Here is a 20,975-nt window from a genome sequence, read left to right on the forward strand (position 1 = left end):
GTGTTTCATTATTTTTATTGATAATAATTTATTTAATCTAATGTACTCAATCCATACTAATAACTATTGTTTTGATTAATTTAAGTGGAGGGATATAAATTTAGCTTTTCATAGTTTTTTGTTGGTAGTTGGTATTTAGGTGCCACCTACTTAAATATTATTTTGGGAATAATAATAGTTGACAAGCAGAGGTTATAGATATTTATTATTAAAATTGCTGTTATTTTGGGGAAGGCGATAAGGAATTTGTTTAATTAAATAAATAAGCACATAAAAGTGTTGGTACATTAAAATATAAAGATGTATTCTTGTACTCTAGTAATGTCAATATTTGGGAGAAATTATTCAAGTCCATAGCTTTTCGAAGGCTTCATGCAATTTTAAAAGATGGTCTTACATACTTCGAAAGTTACCAAAATTATGCATCACTTCTCCATATTCTAAAAACCTGACGCACAATGATGTTTCATAATGGTGGCATATAAGTTCGTACGAAACTCAAGTTTGGATTGTTACTTTCTGTTAGAATAAATTACCAGAAAGTCATCTGAAATCCCAGAGATAAAAAAACTATAAAAACCTTTTTAAAAATTGTTTTCGTTCACTTATTTTCAAAAAACTGATAGGTTATAAACAGAAACAAACAAACTAGCGTTGCCAGGAAAAATAGCTTCATGAAGCCAGAACTGCGACCTTAAAATTTTTTGGATCAGACTTGTCTAATCCGTATATCCACCGATATATCCAAAAAGAATTTTTTTTTATAGCAACTCTCATACAAAAATCATTTTTTTTTTTTTTTCAAAAATCCCCAAAAATTATTTATTTTGTATTCAAACGGCCATCTTTTTTCCACCTCGAGAAATGGTTACAAACAAAAAATCGTAGTTTGTCCACCCTGCGTTTAAGAGATATTTAAAAAACAAATTTTCAAAATTCGCTACAAAAATTATGCACACACCACAGTGTATTTACTGAAAATTTCAAAATCCCCAAAAATTACTTTTTTTCAAAAATTCAATTTCTGTCGTTTTTCTACTTCAAGTTCTTTAGCAAAAATTGTCGTATGTTCACCCAACGCTTAGGAGATATTTAAAAACAAAAGTACTGAAAAAACAAAATCCCCTTCAATACACAAGTTACTTTTTTTTTACTTGCGATATATGTAGGTAGGTACTATGTATATATCAAGTTATGCATTCGTACAAAAAAAAAAGTTGAGATAACATTTTTCCATGACATTACGATGGTAGACAATGCCAAAAAAATGGGTCCCGGAAGTCCGTCTGTCTGTCTGTCTGTATAAGGAGCTACAGCCTAAACGAATGGACCGATTAAACTTGGTATGTAGCGTTATTTGGCGACTCTCCAGAGGAGTTTTTGGAATTAATTTTTTTGGACCAAAAATAACGGTACTTGTCATATACCGATTTTAGTAAAATTGAAATATCTCGAAAACGGCTCTAACGATTTTGTTTAAAAAATTCAAATGTTAGTTTTAAGCTAAGGTCTTCTATCTTTCAATGAAATAATTTTTTTTTGAAAATCATTATTAACGGTACCTGTCATAGAACCGTTTTCAAATCTGATTATCTCCGAAACTGCTTATTCGATTTCAACGAAACTTTTTATGAAGAAGCATTTATATAATTTAAATATAAGCTAAAAATAAAATTTTGAAAAAAATAATTTTTGGATTTTTAAAAAAATTTTGAAATTTTTTTTTTTGAAAAATCAAATTTTCGAAAACGGGACATTGAATTTTTTTGAAATTTCGTTTTTAGATGTTGATTAGTGATTTATACAGAATGGCATACCAATTTTATTTTAAAACTTTTTTCCAAAAAATTATTTATAAAAAATTAGTTTTTTAAAAAACGGCTCTAACGATTTTGAAAATTTTTTTTCTAAAAATGCATCTTAATATATCAATCAAAACTGCATACTTGTTTTGGAGGGCAATTTAATTTCAGATTTTATTTTTTTTTTATTCCAAATTTCTATATAAAAAGTCTTAAAAATTTAAGCAACTTTAACTCTAAGAGCAAGTTCGTGCGACCCAGTTGTGCATTTTATTTTTTTAATTTCTGTTGTTTGTCCACCTTGAGTTGTATTCGTGTACCAAAGAGCGTCGTTTTTCCACTCTACTTTTAGGAGATATTTAAAAAAAAAAAACAATAAATTTGTAATGAAAAATTCAAAGTCCCATAAAATCCGCAAAAATTATTTTTTTTTTTTAATTCAAATTTCTATCGTTTGTCTACCTCAAGTTCTATTCGTATACCCAATCATCGTTTGTTCACCCTACGTTTTAAAGATATTTAAAAAAAAAAACATATTTTGTACTGAAAAATCACAACAAAAATTACGCATACATCACAGTGTATCTACTGAAAGTTTCAAAATCCCTTAAAATTACTTTTTTTCAAAAATTCACTGATGTATCTTAGGCCTACATATATCTCTTCGAAATACATTATAGCTACATCAACGACTTCAAAAGCTCCGTGTCATTATATCTTACGGATACAGTTTTAGCATTTCTGAATTATTCCGACTACAAACATTATTTACCAATAGTTGAGGAGTTGAGGTCATTTGAACATTTAAAAATTGAATAACATATAGGTACCAGGTAGACACTCTGCTTAAATCAAAACTAATTTTTCTTTGTTTTGTTTTGTTCTTTCTTGTTAGCAAAATTTTCAATCTCTTAGAAAGTCTACATTTCCTCAACATACTCTTCTAACTTATTCCAACGAGTAATGCCTCATATATCATCGAGTGTTTTCATTCTAACAAATTGACAAGTGAAATTAGCTTAGTGCATTAGTGAACTGATTTTATCTACTATTTTTCTAGTATTTTAAAAGAATTTATGTTAGACTATCAGGCGACTGAATCCGGGATACCTAATAAATTAAAATTTTTAAAAAGAAAACTGCATAGTATATAATAATAAAACTATAAATAAAAATCTGAATCAATAAAATTTCTCTTAGCATTTTTTGTTTTCCTCACCTGCTCTGTTGTCATCATAAATTAATTTCAATTATACCTGTTTTTCATTCATATCTTAAGCACTTTAAAATCTTTATTTTCATCAATGCAATATATTCACACTTTGATTTCGATTTAATAAAATAGTAGGAGATACTAGGGTAACATTTGTATAGAAAAACTAAAACGCTTAAAATTGTTGTTGATCAATCTAAAACTTTCATCCAAACAAAAATTACACTTCATTTGAAAGTTCTTTTTTTTTTTTTTGATAATCTGGTTTGTTGAGTATTTTATATTTTTAACCAATATTTTGCTGGAATAATTAATCCTAACCAGATAATTTAGATTAGCTTACCCAATTTCCTATGCATCACAACATTCCCTTATTTGTTATTCTATTAACTCTATCACGTATAATTTCTATATCATTCTGTCATTTCTATAACTCTTATTATAATTTCAAAAAACATTTATGCAAATTTGTCACTGCATAATGTTTATAAAAATAGCAAAATGATAAAAATGCATTGCAGTCCACCAGAGACAGAGCTCAATCTAAAGGCCGTTCGTCAACAAATGCATGCAATATATAATTTTCTCATTTTATTTTTAAACACACACTTTATTTGCATTCAAAACAGATTAATGGCTATTTTCTGTGTTTGTAATAAATTATTTCAAAGTCCACAATGCGTAACTAATTAAATGGACCAACAACACAAACGGTGTGACGCGACGGACGCAGCGCGTTTTCTATGAATGAAGTGGAAATAAGCGATAAAGTGTCGTTTGTATAGTGTCATGTGTCAGAAATATGAAGACACATGTTCGATTCAGCAAATAAAATGCATTCACAGAGTACAACACAAAAATTTCAGACACAAAAATAGGAATAATAAAAAAAGTTGGTAACCATTTTAAAGAAAAGGTAAATCACAAACAATTGAAAATAACAGCAAGTTTTCAAAAAATTGATTTTTCAAAAACTTTGCACGATAGAGCCATTCTAATGCTAGATTTATATTAAGAAGGTCAAAGGCCATTAGAATAGTATAACTTGCTTTCCATGGAAAAAATATTTCTCGTCAATATATTACTGTCATTTACGGAAAAATCGATCTTAAAAAATCGTGTTTTTGATTTTTTTTTTTCAATTTTTCTCAATATTTACTAAAACAAAAGTATAGTTTTTCTTCATAACTTTTTATAAAAAAGTTTTAATCTAAATAACTGCATTCAAAACTTTTCAAAAATCAAAAATTTTTTCGGTAACTTTATTGATTGAAAAATAAGACATTTTTTTAAAAATAAAATCAATCGTCAATAACACAAAAATTTACTTTTTGCTAAAAAAAAAAAAAACATTTAAAAAATCGTAAAAAAACATAACAAATTGATTTTTAAACAGGGTTTGTTAAAATGCAAAAAATCATATTTTAGCATTTTTAACAATATTTTTGAGGTTATACAGGGTGTCCCAAACTTGATGGATCAAACGAAATATGCTGATAGGCCAACTTAAGGCCTCTCAGAATTTGGTAACTTGTTCATTCCAAATCCTTACGGTTTTCGATTAAATGCATTTTTTGTGAAATTTCGAAAAATCCCTACTTGGCAACAGTATTTTGCTTCCTCCGCCCAGGGGTAAAACAATGGTTTGAGTAAAAGTTGTAGACATTTTTACTATCTACAACTTTTTCATTCAACTTTTGTGATAGGAGGTCTACTTTTCACAGAAATCGTAAAAAACCACGATTTTCGACACCCACAACGCTAACGCACCCCCTTTCCCCCAATTTGTTTGTGGGCAATATATTTTTCCACTTTCATTTGCCATTTATTATAAATTTTCCTGCTAATCTTTTTTTTTTTTTTTCAAAAATTACTGGCACTTGTCTAATGGACTAAAAATTCATTAAGACTTAAAATAAATAGAAATTAAATATTTGATGTACATAATATACAGTCTACTCCCTCTTTAGTCCAACTCCCTCTAAGTCGAACTTTTTCACCATTTTTAATGAACAATTTTGAAGAAAAAATATTAAATAAATCCCTCTAACTCGAACCGATTTTCGAGTCCCGTGAAAGTTCGACTTAGAGTGAATCGATTGTATATAAAATTATAATAATAGTATATTATAATATGTGGATATTATTGAAAAACAACTTACTTTCTATACGTGCGCTTCCTGAAAATTCCAAACATGATGCTTCCACACACTCACGAATAATTCACCAAAAAAAAAACGAAAAAAAAAAAAATAACAAAATAAACTAAAAAACCGAATATTCAAAAATGCTTTTTCTTCATTCCATTCCACGAATTTGAAGAAAATGCACAAAGACGAAAAATATTCGACTCTGTTTTTTTTTTTACACCTTTCAACACATCCAAATAACGTCAAGATGAATAATGACGAAACTTCTTACAAACTTGAAAAATTAACAAACAAAAAAAATAATAAAAAGAAAGAAAAATGAGCTTATCTAGATTTTCCCGCACTTTTCACTATTTTTTTTTTTTAATATTTTATTTAACACTTTAATCAAGATTAATGATTTTTTTTTTGTATTATTTTCTATTTGAAGTAATAAAAATCGTTTAGTTTCTCGCGCTTGTAATTAAAAATTATTTTTTTTTTAATTTCTTTTACAATTTTTTTATTTTTAACACTTAAAAATTTTTGGTCACATCAAACTGAGCACTGCTATGATGATGATGATTCCTTGTTTTTGTTGTTGTCCCAAAGGGGGGCCGAGTGTGATGTAATCATACATTACACCCTTTTTACGTTTGTCATTACTTTTGTTTTTAGGTTCTTCCGTTATTCGCTCTCACACAAACTCCGACACAATCATTTATCTTTTTGTATTCACTCTTTTTTTTTATGATTTTTCAAAAGAAAGACAAATTAAAAATGAACTAAAAGCAAATAAGAGCACACACGACTACGAAGACGGGCGGAAATGTTAAGGCTCTGAAAACTTAAAGATTGCATCAAAAACGAGGAGTTAAGTCGGGTTTTATTGTGTTGCTCGGGAAGTTACAGAACGGTGGAAGAAGAAGAGTATCTGCAGTGTCTTTTTATATTTTTTTTGTTGCTTTTTTTGTTTCAAAAGTAATGCATCTGTAACGAGAAAGAACAAAAGAGAATTTGAAGAAAATTAAAATTTATTACATTTTTTATGGAATTTGTTTTAAGTATTTTTGTTGTTTTTGCTACCTTTTTTTTAGAAAGAATTGAAGTAAATATCATTCCACAGACAAAACAAAAATATTTTCTTCCCAAAACAAACAAAACAACAAACAAAAAACCGGGAAAAATGGCCAAAAACCATAGATGGAGATATAGTGCACCATGTGGAGGATTTTGTCAGTAATGGCAAACACACGGTTTGCGTACCATTTTTGGGATGATTTTTGTTTTAACTGGTTTTAATTTTGTAGTAGTTTTGTTACATTAGGAGGAGGAAAGAGTTATTTAATTAATTTATTAAATCAATGAATCAAAAAAAATAGTCGAAAGCTAGGTTGATTTGCTTATGTTGATTTTTCTTCCATGAATAATTTGATACAAAATTTAAGATATAATATTTCGATTTAAAATTTAATTTCCCACAAAAAGTTACTCAAGTAAAATTTTCAAATTCAGCTTGGTTTTCGAGTTATGTCAAAAATACTAAAAACTTGATTAATACTCACGAAAAATGGGTTGGCCAGCCCTGATAAATAGTAAAACGAAACATTTTGCGACCCCAAAAGACGTAAACATCAGCGTTCCTCTAAGCCACTTATGAATGGAGCATTTCTACGATAGAAAAAAAGAGAGGGGCTCAATGGAAAGGGGGAGTTTACTTGCATAGTCAAAGTAAAGGAAAGGTCTACCATGGAGAGACCAAGAGTTATGGTTATGATTACGATGAATTAATGTGTGACGCGATGCTGAACACTTGGGCATGATGCATCAACACACTCATATATACAAGTACACATCCATTATATATATTTTTGGAGAGTTTTTCCTGGATGTTTTATATTTTCTAGCTTTTTTTTTTTGTATCTATCTATCTCAATATACAGACACTAGATATTTTTGTCTGGAAGAAAATGAAAAGGGGCGTCTGATGTCCATTGAAAATGTAGCATATTAAAATATTATATGTGTACATTGGAATAGAAGACGAAAAAACATGCATATAGAACGATATATAGAATATAGATACTAAGTTGCAGATAAGAGAGGAGACCATGTTTTTTTTTTTTAAAGATAAAATCACACAAAATCAACCGGCCACATCTGTGCAAGGGTTGTTAGTTGTTACTGTTTTTTGACTTCATATATGGAATCAGGTTTTTATTTTTATTTCTTTTGATTTTCATTTTTATTTTTTGGGAGGATATGGTTATTGAAATGGACATGGAAGTTCTTTTATCTTGTTAAATGAAGATGAAAACGTATGAATATGTGAAATGGGGTTAAAAAGAAAAATGGTTTATTTAAGTGTTTTTAAAGCTTTTTCGAACCCGGAAAGTGAAAGAAAATTATTTATTTAGCAAAATACGGTTCTTAGAAGATTTTTAATTGGAATAAATCTGATTTACAAGCAAATTTACAGTTTGTCATCTTTAAGGAAAGTGTATCTAAGCAAATTGATGTTTTATTTCGAGTTCCACAAGGAAGCGATATTGGACCACTTTTTTTTTCATTTGATTGCCTTGCATCATTTTTGTTGGTTCTTTAAAATGATTTTGTTGAAAACAAAAAGTTCAAGAACAAACTTTTAAAAATCTATCTATTAGAAACTTTTTTCACTGCAGCAGTCTATTGGGTATAACTTTTGAAAATTTCAAACTTTAAGTCACATCTGTGTATGACAGGTATAAAGAGAAAAAAAAAACATAAAATCATAACTGCAACTGCAATCTCCTCCTTTGACTCTAGCAGCAATTCTTATAATAACAACTTTGTCCAAAAGAAATACGGAGTTAATAATATCACATCACAACCATTAAATTTGTCTAGACATATAGAGTGTCCCATATGCCCTCCTCTTTTTTTTTTTTTTTCAAAAAAGGGTTATAGAGCTCTTAAAAATAAAACTGAAAAAATAAAGAAAGTATATATTGCCTGAGAAGCATTTTGCTTTTATATGTACATTTGCATTCAAAGGACATTGGATAATTTTCCCTTTTACCATTAAAAAAGTAATATAAACTTCTTTGAGTCCTTTCACACATATAAAAGAGTAGTACATCACGTTAACACTTTATAGTAAATGTATATATTCATATAAAGCTATATCATGCATTTCTATATTTATTTTATATATTCCCTTCAAAGTTTGATGAACGACTATGAGTTGCTAGCAGTACGAATTTATGAATTCACTTTGAGTGAAAGTTGTTTTTATATGGAAAAATAATATTTTGTAGATGTGTTTATTGGACGACGGACGAGACTTTGTGTATAGAGCAAAAGCTTCATGGTAAGTCATTATAATAGGTTCCTGTTATTACTTTTGTAATAATTGGTTTTAATTACATCCTTTGGTTTTTAGAAAGGTTTTCTTTTTCAATTTTTTTTGTTTCGACTTTTTTTTTTCTGAGCTAATTAGAGGTTTACTTTATCCTAGAAAGGGAATGAAAGCATGGATTTTGTTATTTGCTATTTGTTTACCGATTCAAAGAACTGGCCAAAATATACTTTGGACAGAATCGTTTGTAGCAATACAAGGTGTAAAAACACGAGAAAAACATACAATTTTAACATTATAAAAATAATTAATTTTCTTCCATTCTATTATGCCATGATTATTAAATTGATAAATAAGGTAAGTTTTAAATTTAAGAAATAAAAAACTCACCATTTTTATAAAAAAAGTTTTTACCTCTCACAGAACCGTTTTTTTCGAAATCTCATTTTCTCCCAAACGATTAATTTCAGCGAATTTTTTTAAGCAAAAGCACCTATGTATAGTTTTTATATAATTCGAAAATAAAATTTTGAAAAAAATTATTTTGAAATTTTTTTTTTGAAAAATCTAATTTTCGAAAACTGGATAATGAATTTTTTGAAATCTTATTTTTATGTATTGATTAAAGCCTGAACTACATCGAAACACAAAGTGAAAAAAGTTTCTAATTTTTCAAACAATTTATATTTTTAAATGTCACATTAATAAATTTTGTTTTTGTTATTTTGTACTTTTGTTTACTTTTTATACCTTTTTTGCTTTTGTGTTTTGATGTAGTTCTAGCTTAATAATAATTGCTAAAAAATTTTAGAATACCATTTTTATTTTAAGCCTATTTTTTAAATTATTTATAAAAGATACTTTTTTTTTTTAAACCGCTTTAACGATTTTCATATTTTTTTTTTCTAAAAATGCATCTTTATAAAAGAAATTAAACCACATACTTTTTTTGGAGCTCAATTCCATTCAAAGAGATATTTTTTTTATTTCTATATATCAAATTTATTTATATCATTTATCAAATTGGTATGAAAGTCTTAAGGATTTTGATAACTTGAAATCTAAGAGAGTCGTGCATTTTTGTATAAAAAATGTCTTGGTGTTGAAATATTCATTGCTTCATTTGATACAAAAATAAAACCTACGACTCTGGGACGCAAGAAGTTGACTTTTGATTTTTTAAATTATGTGACTGCAGGTTTTGAACAAATTTTATTGAGAAATATAACGTCGGCCTCATAAGGAAACCTCGTAACTCCCAAAATCAAAATTTTTCAGGAGAGACAAAAGAGTAGAGAAACAACAGAGTAGTTGGGAGTAAAGTAAGAATTTGAATTTAAGTCTATTTAGAGTTTTCGGAATGACTTCAAATTTTCTGGGTAGCTCCGCTGACATATTTTCTAAAAAATGGCATTCAAAAGTCGTTTTCGAAAAAAAGTGGAGTTACGAACGAGGTTTCTTTATGAGACCGACGATAAGCGAAAAATCAAAATTATGCGAATTTAAGCAAAAAGCAATAACGCGATTTTTCAGTTTGCTGTATCGGAGTTGTAGGAAAAATAATTATGTATAGGTAATTTGTTTTGAAAATAATTTTTTTTATGTACGGGTAAAAACTTTTTTTTTTTGTTTTCATTTGCATAATTTTTCATATTATAAAAATTGTAGTTGTATAGAGTAAGACTTATGAAGATTGTATAGATTATTCAAACCAAGGTTATACATCTAGAAACTGAAGCTTATAACAACCTTAAACATAATTGCTCTTAAACAAGAAAAAAACACACTCAGCTTTTCTAACACTTTTGTTATAATACATGATCAAAACAGGCTTCAGTTTTTAGACATGTTCAGGATTATTGTTTCGTCATAAAATTCTGAAAAGTTTAAAAAAAATAGTGAAAGAAAGCTAATTTCCAACAAGTCCAGCCAGGTAAAAATAAAAAATAAAGGGTTTTTTTTTTTTTTTTGAAAAAAAAAATGGCTTTAGTTTTTTTGTTCTCAAATTTCAAAAGTATGACCTTATATGCGGTATTACATTTTTTTAAAGCCAATCTTGAAGATAAAAACAGTTTATAACTTGTTAAGAAAATAAGCAAACTATATCTCATCGTCGTTAAAATAAAAATGAATTGTAGGTAAATATTGACGATTTTACAAAATAACATCAGTGTCCTACCATTCAGGACTTTTAAAACTTGGAAATATTTTTTTTTGATGTACCTAAATCATATGTGTGGTTAAAGAGATATTAGAACTTAAAGGACATTCAATTAATTGCTTTCAAATGAAAGATAGTTTCATACAAATTTAGCCTCGTTAGGTGCATGCAAACATGCAACATTTTGAATAAGATTTGCATGTCATGTGAGCAATTTTTTGGCGCATGTTACAAAAGTCGTAAATTGTGTCTATGCCGCAAATTTAAGTGACGTCAGTGTTGCGTGTACATTCTGCTCATACTCATTCGTGATCATAAACAAAATTGTGACCAAATTGACTTGACCATTGGTTTAACAGATGGGCATTTTTCAGTTATTATCATTATTTTTTTTTTATCACATTTACAATGCAAGTCATAAAGTACTTGACCTCTTTGTAACCCGCAGCACCTGTTCGCATGCCTGATTCTCTGATAAAGACAAAAAAAAAAACCAACACCTCAACAATAGATTTCATTTAAACAACTTCCATGAATGCAAAATAAAATATTAATCTTTCAATTATAAATCCCATTTCCCATTCTATAAAATAAAATAAAAAGAGACACCCAAAGTAAGTAACATCTTACTATTAAAATGCCATAAAAATGCAAATTAGTAAAAAAAAATAAAAAAAAAATTCCTCGTCATTTCTTCATGATTGTCGTTGTCGTCGTCATCGTGTTGTCCATTCACAACACGTTTCATAAAAATAAAAACTTCATTCATTTCAAATCCGACAACAAACCAATTTCATTCAGAGAAAAAATATAAAAAATACAAAAAAAAAAAAAAAACAATTGAAGAGAGAAAATATGTGAAAAATGTTAACCCAGCAACTTGCAACTTGCAACTGATAGCCCCGAAGCCCCATTCAACACAAAACAACAAAACAGATCCGTTCTTCTATACAACACAAAAATAAATATGTTTACCTACGAGCACTATGTCTCTGTTAAAATATTTAAACATGAATTCAGCATACCAAGCGACTTCATTCCTTCAAAAAAATCTACAAGTAAAAGCCAAACAACACAACTGGTATCTCATTGTACTATAGAGTCAACTTTACGAGTATGTGCAGTAGGAAAAACCAGTAAAGAAAAACACTAAACTTTTCTGATATTTAACAAACAAATAAAACAAACGACATTTTCAAAAAAAAAAAAAAATAATTTTGCTGGTTTCATGTTATTTCCACTTGGCTCAGCCACCTTGCAACAAATAACGCATTTTTGCAAAAAATACAAAAAAAACAACAAAAATATCAGCGAAAAAACATAAAGGGGCTTAGACCTCGCGTCAAGACCTCGCTGTTTTGTGCAAATATTATGCAGGTACATGCGTCCGCTCGCTATAAGCAAACGGATGTGCTGGCAAAGCTTGCAATTGCAACTGCCAGCATACAAAAAATGCGAAGCGAAGAACAACACACAAAAACTTATGTAACATTCAGTCGAAACATGATACCTTGCTGGCTCTTGCTGCTCTCTGCCATACGAAACCAGGTTAAGAGATTTTTTGGTTTCAGGCTACGGATGGCATATTAGCCAGGAAGTTGTTCTCAAACACACACGAACGCCCACAAGATGCACGACTTTTAGTGCGGCGGGCGGGCGTTTTTATCTCCTTTGGCTTGTATTTTTTTGTTTTTTCGTCATCGGCCGATCTGATGAAGTATTTGTTTCATGCCACGGAATGGTATATTTTTCGTGTACGTGGTGGATATATGGATAACTTCAGGTCTGTCCCAAGAGAGTGTGGCCCAGATTTGTCGAATGGGCTCCTCTGCATTATTATGGCCAAGGAAATAGATAGTACAACTTTGGATCGTTGTCGATTTTTTTAACACCCAGAAAAAAGCAGCGCGCAATAGAAAGATTGCATGACCTGGATTATTGTTCTTCGACTTCCTACCTCCAGGCTTCAAGTATTAAATTTACCTCGCCTCTGCATTTATTATAGCAGCCAACCATGCATTAAACCCCCCTCGTACTTTCAAGAAGAATGTTTGATACTTTTTTTGTGGACTATTTTTGTCCAACATGCCAATTGAGAGCCATTAGTGTGCGCTAAAGGGGTACCCCACTTCTTCGAAAATCCTAAAAACAAATCTATTTTTGCTCCTCACTTAAAAGGCCAAAACTATAAATGTAGTGCAGATAGATACAAGCTAAGTGCTACCGGTATATAGCTCACACTTTAGTTGATATACAGTGTACCCGTATAAGACTCGTATAAGACTTGTATAGTGAAGGATACCAGGAGAAACGATTACCGCTTTGATTGTTTCACTTATTTTTGGAGAATTTTGTTATTTATCGAGACATAATGGTGCTGCATACTGAGGTCAGAAGTCAAGAGGAACACATTACCTCTACCTCCTACTTCGAATGGAATAGATTGCTCTGCTTTATTACCAACAAAGTGATTGAAACCAGACCATTTACGAATGTATATATTTGTATATCCCCTCACAGTGACTACTAAGTGGCACTAATGTATCTCTATCTTCTATTTGTTCGCATTTTAAGTAATTAATAAAATTCAATTTTTCTAATGATGCCCATGATGCTGCTGAAGATTCTTGGAGGATTTTTTTTTTGTCTTCTTTTTTGGAATAACTTATGCGGAACTTTTTAGTTGATTTACTTAATAGCGACAAAAGAAGAGAAGAAAATATAATTTGGAAAAGTGTAGATATCTGTGTTTTTGAGAGTTTCGGTGCATAAATTTATTGAATTTCGTCTATGAGCCAAAAAAGAATTCAAATTATGTTTTTTTGGATAAACAAATTTTGGAGTGAAGTTGAAGTTTTTTTTTTTTGCTAATTAAAAGTGGAGCCAACTGGGCAAATTATGAATTCGATAAAAACAGAAGGTTCTGAATAGACAGGAAGTTGTTGTACGTTGAGTTTTAAGTTTTTTTTTGTTTTACTGTGATGTCGATAAGAAGATATGCAGAAAATTATAGACATCTTATAAGTCACAAAAACTGTCACCAAAATGTTAAAAATATACGATTGATTTTTTTCTGTGTCGACTCAGGGGCGAATCTCTAAGTTAAATAGTGTAATCATTTTGAAAACTGAACTTGGCTCATGATTTCTGATAAATACCATCAAATAAGAAATTTAGTTGTATCTATTGGCAGGGTTCAAATCAAACCAACATGTCAGAAGTATAATCTTCTACCTCACAATGTTTTCAATTATTTCAATTCAATTTCAAATCGAACTACTTAGAAGGTTACTAAAGAATATTGGACGAGCGAATGTAAAATTTTGCAAGAGAATATTTTGCCAAACGCCATTTTCGATTTATTTATTTATTTATTTATTTTTTTTTTGATAATGCTCAGTATATATTATCAAGACTTCCGTCGATCCAGAAAACGGTCTGTATCGAGCTACAGGAAAAGTAATTTCGTCAAGCTCAATGAGGAAAAGTCTCACTGAAGATTTAGAAAACTCAGGCCGGTACTGAAGCTGGATTTTTCAAAAATAGTTAGAAAAAAACGATTTATCTTTGCTCAATTAGGCTGAAGAAATGTGGACCGATGTGATCTTTTCCGACGAATCAAACCCATTTGGAAGGGGAACTCAATCAACTTGGGGTTCGAAACTGGAATCAGGTAAGTAAAGATAGAGCTGGCTGGAGAAACTTATTGATTGAAACAATGGATTGTAATTAATAGTAAGTAAGCAAGTATTGGTTCTGGTGAATTTTGAAATTGAAGATAGGATTCCAAACTCAAGTCATAATTCTAAATCTATTTTCCTGTTTCGAAAATGGTTTGAATATTCTCAGAAAATTTGGGCATTCATGATACTGAAGTAGTTTTTTACGGCATTGCTTATTTTGGTATTTTCATGTCGTCCGTTGAGACAGATAGAAAAATTACGGCATTGCACAAGTTTTTGGAAAACCGTTTTAGTGATTTTATTTTTTTGACAAAAATTTTTCACCGTTCGACATTTTCAAGGCAACTACAAAAATATTAAGATTTCTAGTAGAATCATTGTTTCAAAGCCACAATCACAATTAATATCATTGTGAACTACCATACCTTTAAAAAGAGTAGGTATTTCTAACATAACACGTATTTACTTTTCAAATGACCTTCAGAAGCTCAAGGTTCACTATAAGGAATACCTTGAGCATACATCAAATGTTGATCTAGTTTTATTTCCGTTTGATATCAAAACAACTTATATGCCCATATGTCATTTCGTCCTTAAAACCACACAGCTCAGAGCCTATTCCACAAACATCAACTAATTCATTCGAAAGCACCAATTACCCTTGTAGGCAATTAACCCAAAAAATAAATAAGCAAAATAATATATTACCATTTTACACACACATGACCACATGAAACGCGAATCTGCCATTGCGGTTAACCTAAAAAAATTGATTTTTGATAGTATGAATGTCTTTATTTTTAGCAAAAACCACCCAAACCTTTAGTAAGCTCGGAATTTCCTTTATTTATAATAATATCCTTTCAGCGGAATCCTACTCATATGAAATGATATTCATTTTCCCAGAGCGAATATATTAAAGACAGAGTAGAGAATGGTATGTCATACCGTTATTCATTGTCATATTCACATATTTCTGGCCAAATAAGCCGTTCCACCACGAAACCACTGACAGAAAACCAAACAGACAACAAAAAAGTAAAAAGGAAGAAAGAAAAACAGACATTATCCTTCCCAAAAAAAAAAAGAAAAGAGACAGGATAGCAATGAATGAAATTTATGAACGACGAAAACCAATAAAGCCCAACTGCCAACCATTAGGGAATATAGTTTCAGTCAGCAGAGTCAGAAAGACAAGCCGCCCACTCATATCTGAATTATAAGCATAACAAACGCACCCTATACACATTCCGGGGAATGCCAGTCGAGGAGCATGTGATGTATCAAATTCTGGTATCAGCCAGCCGGGACACGGGTATAAGGTTGATAACAAAACACACACACGTCCTTGTGTCCTGGAGATCCTTAAATCGAGAAAAACAGTCGAAAATTATTATTTAAATTCAACCCAGTCAACGTGACATATAAACTAGAGAGCCTTTTTGGAGCCATATCACATCTTCCTCGAGTAGGTACCTATACCAGTCTATATGTGTGTGTTTGTGTGAAATGTGAATTTACAATATACGCGCTCATATAATAATCATAAAAGATTTATGCATTCGTGTTGAGAGATAACATGTCTAGATACATTTCATTTTGTATCTCATAAATGTCAACTTGGCTCAGTTCTTCGTTCAAGCTTAGAATATAGTTTCTTGTCAGCCTTAACACCCGCCATATTATTCCATGAGGCTCTCCTCTCGCTCTTGGTAGTCTTTCAAAAGAGCACATAGTTTGTTTAATTTATACTCACTTTTTGTATGAAATATGAGATTGTTTGTGAAATGTTGTTTTTAGTTTAGTATTGAGAGGAAAAAAGGGGGAGTCGTAGGGATTGTATTTGAGGTCGGGTGTATTTATAAGGATGGTTGATAATGGTAGAAAAGAGTTTACAAACTGATAAGATCACATTTAGTCGGGACACAAAGTTATTTATTTCCCTACGTGGCATGACGGCTTTGAAGGATACGTGCTTGTTTATAATAAGATAAGCGACGAACCTTTGACACGAAATTTTATGTTATTTTTAAACATGATATTTTATAGGAGTTTATGTTTGAGATGCGTATAAGTGATATAGTTGTTATAAAGTTTTTTTCAAATATGAAATTTTTGCTCTGTTTAGTGACATAGTTAAATGATGAAAGGGAACTTTTGACTTGAAACTTTTAAGTATCATATTCTAGATCGTATTTATTTTATCATTGTATTTATTTTTTCATATATGAGTCCTTGATTGTGGGTTTTTTTTTTAAGCTGTAGTCTTAGTACCCTATTAGACTATTGCTCTATGTTATGGGTCGAAAATCATGCAGGAAATAGATGTCGTTGTCCGAATTATTAAAAATTCAACTTTATGATAAAAAAAAGTTTTATATTATGTGTTTCCAAGTCATTATGTATGTTTTGGGTAATAGTATATAATAATGAGTTTTTGAAATCACTAATTTTTCATGAAGAAAGCATAACAAAATTAACTTTTTCTCTTCTACCAACATTTTGTCAATGTTTTTACCTGACAACCTACTACAAATTTTAAACTTTTTGAAAGCTTATTTTTTAATCTAAAAATATATACCACAATCATTTCTGTACAACATCTAAAAAAAGAATTGGAATTTTTTTAATGCAATCAGTTTTCATAAATATAAATAAAATAAACCTGTTTTCCTTCCATTAACCTTTTGCCTATTTTTTATTTTATATTATACTGCCTATAACCTCGTAAAGGCCCTAACTACAAAGTTTTCGATTTTGATTTTTTGCATATTTGGAGTAAGGTCATTGTTCCTGATTTATTCTAATTTATTTTTTTTAGCCTAAGTTTAAAAAAAAAAAAAAATCATGTGTGCAATTCACACGTGGTAGAAGTGAAACCTTAAGAAAAAATCTACCTATTTTTATTTTTATTCTATCACCTTCAAATCCATGTTTTTTATATGACAACCTATATAAATTTTATATCATCTGAAAGCTTATTGTCTAAGCTCAAAATATATATATCGATCAGGTCTATGAGACATCTACAAAAAGCGCTAGAATTTTTCGAACTCGATCAATTTCCATAAAAAAAAGCGAAAAAACACGTATTTTTGTCTTCTCACGCTATTAAATCCATTTTTTTCCCTAACAACCTATACGAATTTTTACACCATCTGAAAGCTTATTGTCTTAGCTTAAAATATATATATTGATCAGGTGTATAAGACATCTACAAAAAGAGCTAGAATTTTTTAAACTCGATGAAATTTCATCCAAAGAGCAAAAAAAAACATTGATTTTTATGTTCTCATGCTATTAAATCAATTTTTTTGTTTGACAACCTATACAAAATTTTATATCATGTGAAAGCTTATTGTTTCACCTTGTATAATGATGTATAAATCTTATTTCAAAGATGTCTACAAGAGAAGTTAGAATTTTTTAAAGTCAACCATGTCGAATTTCCAGACTGAGATTACGGTACTTCCTACACTGGTAGCTGGTCATAGCCAACAGATCTCCATAGTCCATAGGTGTTTTGAGGTATTTTTAAATTTTTTTCAATTTAAGATTGTGTAACTTGTAGAGCACGTAACGTTATGTGTGATATATCAAATAAAAGGTTATGTTATCAGCATGCGTATTAAAGTTAAATCAAATTTGTATGTGCACTAGATCAAAAGATATAACGTGTGTTGGAAAAGAATATCTTTTTACCGTTATCTCCGAATTTTGAATATGAAATTAATTGAAATTTTGTACAATTATAATTTACTTAATTACCTATCTACAGTACAAATTTCATTCATCTATCTATTAAAACAAAAAAGTTATAACAAGTTGAAGTCGTGTCGCGTTTTCGTTTCATCTTGTTTCAAATCACTACGATACTAAAGAAGTTTTCACTTCAAAAAGTCAGAAAATTCCAAATATTTTTGAAAGTTTTTTTCATTTTTATATGCAAATTGCGGTATTTGATTTTCTGTTTTCCTCTATAACTCAGAAGTATACAAAATGTAGTTAGGGCCTTTACGAGATTATGGGCAGTATAGGAAAGCTTATTTTTTCAACTATATTAATAATGCTACAATCATAAATGTTCGACACCTGCAAAAAAAGTTTTTTTCTTCGGAAGTAGGAATTAATAATCCACACATAAAAATAAAACTTCAAACAAAAAACTATTGATCCGTTTAAAAAAAAATTTATACAGGGTGTCCCAAAAGTAATGGATCAAATGAAGTATGCTGATAGGGGATCTTAAGGGCTCTCAGAATTTGGTAACTTGTTAATCCCAAATCCTTACGGTTTTCGATTTAATGCAATTCTTGTGAAATTTCGAAAAATCCCTACTTTGCAACAGTATTTTGCTTCCTACGCCCATTATTGATTTTTGTGTTTCACAATTCTTTTACAAAAATATTGCCAAATAATTAGGAACAATTAATTAATCAAAATATTTTTTATTCCATACGCCATTTCGCTGCAAATTAACTAACAGTTTCAAGTTTTATAAAAAATCAGTTTCTTACTTTTTTTTAGATCAACACTGTTAAAAAAATTTGTACGGTGTGAGAATGGTTTATTATTTTAAAAAGTTGCCCTGTTATTGTAGCTTTCAAAAAAGTATAAAAATTCCCAAAGTTGCAGTTAGATCGCAAAATATTACAATTTTAATTTAACAAAACAGGGTTTTTCAGAACAAAAAACAACCAAAAATAAACACATTTTTTCGAACTGTTATTTGTTTATTTTTCTTTGAACAAAAGCCTCAATTTTTGTTTGTATTTTTGCTCTGAAAACCCCTGTTTTGTTAAATTAAAATTGTAATATTTTGCGATCTAACTGCAACTTTGGGAATTTTTATTTTTTTTATCAGCATACTTCGTTTGATCCATTACTTTTGGGACACCCTGTATAACAAACAAAATTCACCTTTTTTTTGTAAGTTCAATATTCATTTTTAAATAAGCGTTACTTTATCGTTTTCGTACAAAAATATTCAGTTGAATGATTTAAAAGAAAATCAGAAACAAAGAAAAAATAATGATTCAAAAAATATTTTTTTTTTTTGGTTTCAAAAGAAGGAATTTTTTTTTTTGTCCATTCTGTATGAGTTTAAAAAATTCTGTGGGTAGGTTGACAACTTTAGTCTTAAAATGCATTTCGAAATTCTTTAACTTTCTCACAGACCTCCAAAGCAATGCCACCGACAAAAACATCTCCAAATTATCTGTAGGGAACCTTAATTGGTTAAATATTTACTTAAGAAATAGAGAACCGACACGAGTTCTTGCCATCAACAATTACAACGCTAGTATTTATTATCTTTTTAAAGGCCAAACAGATTTGTTAGATGACAAACTCAAAAAAAATTACTTAAAGTACCTACCTTCGAAGAAGAATAAACAAATCCGCCAGTTAAACGAAAATTGTATCAAATTTATTTAATCTAATATCCAATTACCACTTTTATTTACCCAAAAAAACATTGTTTATTTTTGTTTAGTCTTTCAAAAAAAAAAAATTAGACGACAGTAAACAAACCGCCAGAGGTCTTTTAAAGAAAAATCCATTGTTTGAATCGTTTCTTTGCGTGTGAACTTCAAATAAAACGTCATGAAACTTAAATCCAGCCTCCATCTACCAGATAACTATCAAACCCAGGTGCTGTAGCATATACAAAAACATCAACTGACATTGACTAGTTGCTCATTTCATGAGCTTTAAGATAAAATTTTCATTGATGATAGAAGCATTTTGTAGCGATCTATTGTTAAACCTACACCAAACCACTTTGTTGTAAACTAAAATGAATTACCACGATCTAATCGGTGGCGGTTGACCATGGTGTGATATAGTGACCGAACCCCCATAAACCTTTTGGACTGAATTAACCATTGAAGCCTCATCTTTGAAGAGAAGAGTTATCAAAAAGAATAGGTAACCTAACTTTCAATGGTTTTGATATGTCATTAATTTCACTTAGAGTCGATATTTTGAATGCACTTTAATAATCTTCTATCCCATACACAAAAAGCCCTCAACATGACATAATTTACACTCATTCAGTGATAACTCATCCGAAGGCAATTAGAGTCAGTAAACCATAACTCTTCAAAATGCAAGAGAGCACTAATCAAATCACATTTGCTCCAGTTAAAAGCATTCAACGATAAACCAAACAATATATCCCCCTCCTCCCACAATTCCCCCCCAACAGAGAATATATAGGTTTCATTCCATGCAATCAAACCCGACAACAAACCAACCAACAACATATCGAATCAAAACAAATAACTTAACAACTGGGTCATCAGAGTTCAAAATATATATTTTTTTTCTTTTCTTTTTTAACTCTGATTGTGAGTTAAAATAATAAAAAATTAGAAAAAAAAAAAGGAATATTAGATTACAAATAGAATGAAAACCCCTTCGGTGTTTGCTGAGCAGATACACATTTCAGTCTTGATTGTTATTTTATAGTTGCGGTGTTTTGATATCAAAACACAAAACTCTTTAGAATCAGAATAGAACCCCCGCCACAGTTGAGAATATGTGTGCGGTTATGAAGTGACGATGATCTGTCCCGGGAATCACTTAAAGTTTTTGCCTTCTTCCCCAAAAAGATAATGGAAATCTGATAGCTTCACAGTCTTTGGAAG

The 20,975-nt window shown here is 29.8% G+C and overlaps 1 protein-coding gene across 2 annotated transcripts in view; it reads right to left on the bottom strand.

The window, feature by feature from the left end:
• The window catches only part of LOC129921028 (uncharacterized), a 239,081-nt gene that overhangs the window by 192,435 nt on the left and 25,671 nt on the right, over nucleotides 1-20,975 (bottom strand). For both annotated transcript variants that reach the window (XM_056002649.1, XM_056002646.1), the window contains exon 2: nucleotides 5,178-6,134. In XM_056002649.1, coding sequence (XP_055858624.1) covers nucleotides 5,178-5,212 — 35 coding nt within the window. In that variant the 5' untranslated portion in view covers nucleotides 5,213-6,134. The remainder of the gene's footprint in view (nucleotides 1-5,177; nucleotides 6,135-20,975) is intronic.

Source organism: Episyrphus balteatus, chromosome 1 (genome assembly GCF_945859705.1).
Source record: "Episyrphus balteatus chromosome 1, idEpiBalt1.1, whole genome shotgun sequence".
NCBI classification, from domain to species: Eukaryota; Metazoa; Arthropoda; class Insecta; order Diptera; family Syrphidae; genus Episyrphus; species Episyrphus balteatus.